The sequence below is a fragment of the Nansenia antarctica genome, assembly GCF_963989245.1.
Source record: "Nansenia antarctica genome assembly, chromosome: 13".
NCBI classification, from domain to species: domain Eukaryota; kingdom Metazoa; phylum Chordata; class Actinopteri; order Argentiniformes; family Microstomatidae; genus Nansenia; species Nansenia antarctica.
Window position 1 is genome coordinate 27,433,860 of NC_137683.1, and position 5,000 is coordinate 27,438,859.

Here is a 5,000-nt window from a genome sequence, read left to right on the forward strand (position 1 = left end):
TGTCAGGCAGCAGGCAGCAGGCAGCAACATCACACAGGAGGCAGGCCTAATGAGTGTGGGAGTGTGTGTGTGTGTGTGTGTGTGTGTGTGTGTGTGTGTGTGTGTGAGTGTGAGTGTGTGTGTGTGTGTGTGTGTCGGAGGCTGGCAGCCGAACCACAGGAGGCCAAACTGCAGCGCCTAAGACTTATCTTCCAAAGGCTCCTTCCTTCCTGCCCCTGTCTTAATGAGCAATGAGCGCCGTGTGTCTGTGTGTGTGTGTGTGTGTGTGTGTGTGTGTGTGTGTGTCTGTGTGTGAGACAGAGACACACACACACACACATAGGACTGCACGGTAAACAACACAGGGAAGCTTTAGGGGAACATGTGTGTGTGTGTGTGTGTGTGTGTGTGTGTGTGTCTGTGTGTGTGTGTGTGTGTCAGCGTGTGTGTGTGTGTGTGTCTTCCCAGTGGGGAGTAAAGTATCCTGCGTTAAAGGACTTCCTGGGTTAACTAGAGGAGAGGTTGTTCAGATGTGCTGCTGTCAGCTGGTGATGGGTGGGTACTGGCGTGCGTGGGAGCAGGCAGATGGCAGGGTAAACAGGCGGGTGTGTTGTGCTGGTTGTTTCAGAGGGGAACAGAGACGTCAGGCTGTCAGGACACGCAGCACATGTTCACATTAGACGGGCCGCCGCCGTTTACTAGAATGCCGTGGCAAACATTCTTCAGTCGTATATCTTTTTAAAACATGCAGCTGCATTCTAACATTCTGATTCTAAACTCTTTCTGTGTTTCTCTGTCCTCTCTCTTCCCGTCTGTGTGTGTGTGTGTGTGTTGCTGTGTGTGTGTTGCGTGCGTGCGCTTTTCTGTGTGTGTGCTCGTTTCTGTGTGTGTGTGTGTGTGTGTGTGTGTGTGCGTGTGTGTGTGTGTGCGTGTGTGTTGACAGCTGGATCTCGGTGCTGACCAACAGCAAGGAGGAGATGTTGACCATGGCGTTCCGGGGGGAGCAGGGCGGGGGGGAGGACGGCCTGGACGACTTGACCAAGGCCATCATAGAGGACGTCCTGCGCATGCCCGGGAACGAGCTCTGCTGCGACTGCGGGGCCGCAGGTACACACACACACACACACACACACACACACACACACACACACACACACACACACACCCTCTTTGGACAGACAGGAAAGTAAGAAGAAGAAAGGAGAGAGGACATGGGTATATGGACCAACCCAGGCCGCCTAGTCTAGCCTCTCATCTCTGTGTGGCTCTCATCTCTAATGCCCTTCTGCCGTTTTGACTCATCGGTTTCCTGCCGACCTCTGGAATGACTCCACCCATCTTCTGGAGTCCAGATTGAGATTGAGATTGAGATTGAGATTGAGATTGAGATTGAGATTGATTGAGAGATAACGTTTATTGCCACTATGCATTACACATATAGGAATTTGCTTTGTCACCACAGCAAGTGCGTTTATACTTTTTTCACATGTCAAAAAACAGGACAACACAACAACAACAACACAGGACAGACAACAGTGCATTGGATAGTGCGGTATAAAGTAAAGTGCAGTGCAGAGTTTTTACAGTGAGTCCAGTTCAGTCCTGGGCAGACTTGGAGGCGGGGGGGAGGGGGAAGCCAGAGTCATTTATCAGCCTGGCGGCTGAGGGGTAGAAGCTGAGCCTGTGGCGGGCCTTCAGTGCCTTAGGCAGCCGCAACCTTCTTCCAGAGGGAAGCAGGGTGAGGAGGCCGTGGCCGGGGTGGAAGGGGTCTGCCATGATCTTCCTTGCCCTCCTCAGAGCCCTGGTGTCATGCAGGGAGTTGAGGGAGGGCAAGGGACAGCCGATCACACTCTCTGCTGAACGTAGCACCCGCTGCAACTTGGCCTTGTCCTTGGTCGTTGCAGCAGGGAACCAGGTGATGATGGAGTGGGTGAGGATGGACTCTATGATGGCCGTGTAGAACTGGACCATCATGGACCTCGGCAGCCTGAGTTTCCTCAGCTGCCGGAGGAAGAACATCCTCTTCTGGGCCTTCTTTGTGAGGGCCTCGGTGTTCTGCTCCCACAGAATAGACCTGTCATAGACTTGTCAAAGCCAGATAGCCTCTCCCACACACTCAGCTATCTGTAAAAAGCACTGTGTTTACACTCTTAAGTGCTTTGAGTTGCATCTGTGTACGAAAGGCGCTATATAAATAAAGTTTCACTTCACTTCACTTCTTATGTCCGCTCTTAAGACGCTCTGAATCACGTTTGCTACCGTCGCGTTTGTAGCTAGGTAGCTGCGGGGCTTCAGGTACACACACACACACACACACACACACACACACACACACCCTCTTTGGATTCATGTGTGTGTTGTGTGTGTGTCTAAAACAAACCCCCGCTTCCTGCTTTCGTGCTTACTCACCGTTCACCTTTGTCACGGGAGAACACACACACACACACACACACACACACACACACACCTCGACTGTCTTCAGCGTTTTTTATTCCACCTGTGGAACTCTAAAAAAAAAACAGCCCTTCGGATGTTCCGACTGTGTCCAAGGGCGCTGCCCGAACATCGATCCCGTCCCGTCCCTCTGCCTCGTCATCACAGATGTGTGTACGGTGTCTCCCCCCCCCCCCCCCCCCGGGACGGAACCCTGAGACAGCCAGACCGCAATGTCACCCAGCTGCCCTTAACGGATACGACGCCCAATCAGTTGTTGTTGTAGCTGATGTTGTTGTGGTTGGCATTCTGGACCACACAGCACCTCCTCCTCCTCCTCCTCCTCTGACATGAACACGATCCTCCTCCCCTCTTGTAAAAAAGCAGATTCAGCATTCCCAGGGCAGAGACACCAAGGGCCTCTGACCCACACGCACACACACACACACACACACACGCGCGCACACACACGCACACACAGCCCTCTAACCTCCCCCCACACCCCCTCAGTTAATCACCTCGTCCTCCTGTGTCAGCACAAACGCACCCTTACACACACACACACACACACACACACACACACACACACACCCCGACATAGGCGAGGATGGCGATGGCCACTCCGAAAAAAAAGAAGCCCCACGTTTTCAGAAGAGAAACAACACCGTTACATCACCGCCCGACCGCCGTTACATAATTCATTCGCGCCGCTCGCAATCCCGCTGGGTGTGTAGTTAGTAGGAGAGAGGCTTCATTTAACACGCAGATACCGCCGCACCAGTCTGCCTGAGCGTGTTAAACATCGGTCGTCGTTAACGTTGACAGATATTCAGAGAGAGAGAAAGAGGGAGACAGAGAGATAGTGTAGAGATATACTGGAGTCAGATTGAACTGCTCTTCTGAACTCTCTCTCGCTACGGGATGCTGAGTAGTTCCGATGCCTCTCGGCTAAGCTGCTGTCCGCTCTCTCTCCTCGCTCTCTCTCCTCTCTCCTCTCTCCTAATCCTCCTCTATCAAGCTGGTCACGGTACGGCTCTGTAGCACTGCGGTACAGCTGGACATCATCGCAAATCTATGACAAGAGAGAGAGCTTGACAATGAGTGCGCTTGCTAGCCAGTGACTCAGTGGAGGCAGGGTGCTCAGCGCCTGTAGAGCCAAGCTAAGCTCCTTTAGGGGTGTGGAACGACTGTCCGAAACACAGATGGGAGGCCTTGTTAAACGCTTAAGCTGCTGTGGGAGATTTGGACTTAGACACAATGTGTCTCGTCCTAGCCTCTCATCTCTGCGTGGCTCTCTTCTCTAATGCCCTTCTGCGTGTTTTGACTTGTCGGTTTCCTGCCCCGACCTCTGGAATGACTCCGCCCGTGTCTGGAGTCCAGAATAGACCTGTCATAGACCTGTCAAAGCCAGGATAGCCTCCCACACACTCAGCTATCTGTAAAAAAGCACTGTGTCAACACTCTTATGTCCATGTTAGCCACCAGTGCTAGCTAGCTGATGATAAGGTGTTGGTCTATGCTCAGAGTAAAATGGTAAATGGACTGCACTTATATAGCGTCTTATTCCAAAGCGCTTTACAACGGCCTCTTATTCACCCATTCACACATTCACACCAATGGCGGCAAGCTACCATGCAAGACGCCGGCCCGCTCACTGGGAGCAATTAGGGGTTCAGTGTCTTTCCCAAAGACACCTCGACACATGGTCAGCCGGGGTTCGAACCACCGATCTGCCGACCTTCCGATCATTAGACGCCGGCTCTACCTCCTGCGCCACAGCCGCCCAGCTGCTGTTGACTCATTGGTTTCCTGCCGACCTCTGGAATGACTCCACCCGTCTACTGGAGTCCAGAATAGACCTGTCATAGACCTGTCAAGGCCAGAAGCCTCTCTCACACACTCAGCTATCTGTAAAAAGCCCTGTGTTTACACTCTTATGTCCATGTAGCCACCAGTGCTAGCTAGCTGATATAAGGGCCGTGTTCGTAAATTCCAGAGCGCACAGTGGGTTTGATGTCATAATGGGACCAAGTAATTTGATTGGACAAGAGGAGGCAGTCACGTGGACCCTCCGGCGCTCTCAGAGCTAATTTACGAACGCGGTCGAGGTGTTGCTCTATGCTCAGAGGTTTGCCCTCGCGGTGCCTTTTGCATTCTGGGAGGTTTTTTTTTTTTTTAAAGGGAACTGCCCAGAGCTGCCACATGGCCCTGCTGACAGACCGCACACTCATGGATTCACTTTGACACAAAATGATGCAATGGTTTCCAGTGGTGGATGGTGCAACTGTAGTCTGAGTCGAGCCGAGGCCCTCTAGTGGTGGGTCTCGTACACTGCAGATCACTCAGACTGAGTGATGGTGAAAGTAAAACAACATGTCAGCCTTAGTGCTTAGATGTGACAGGGTCAGGTGGAAAAGTCCTCAAGTAGGGCAAAGTCATTTTTCTGTTTTTTTTCCAGATTATGAAAGAAAGTGCAAGATTGTAAGCTTTCAAATGATGTGTCATACATTGAAATACATTGAAATCTGACATACATTGAAATGGTTGAAGAATATTATGCTTATTTGAATGTTGGTACCCCTCTGAAC

General features: G+C 51.7%; 1 protein-coding gene across 1 annotated transcript in view; it reads left to right on the forward strand.

Annotated features, from left to right (window-relative positions):
* Window positions 1-5,000, forward strand: part of asap1b (ArfGAP with SH3 domain, ankyrin repeat and PH domain 1b) — a gene marked incomplete at its 5' end in the record, with an annotated part of 68,384 nt that overhangs the window by 47,614 nt on the left and 15,770 nt on the right. Inside the window, 1 exon segment of the mRNA XM_080544159.1 lies at window positions 923-1,086. Within this exon segment, the coding sequence (XP_080400285.1) occupies window positions 923-1,086 (164 nt within the window).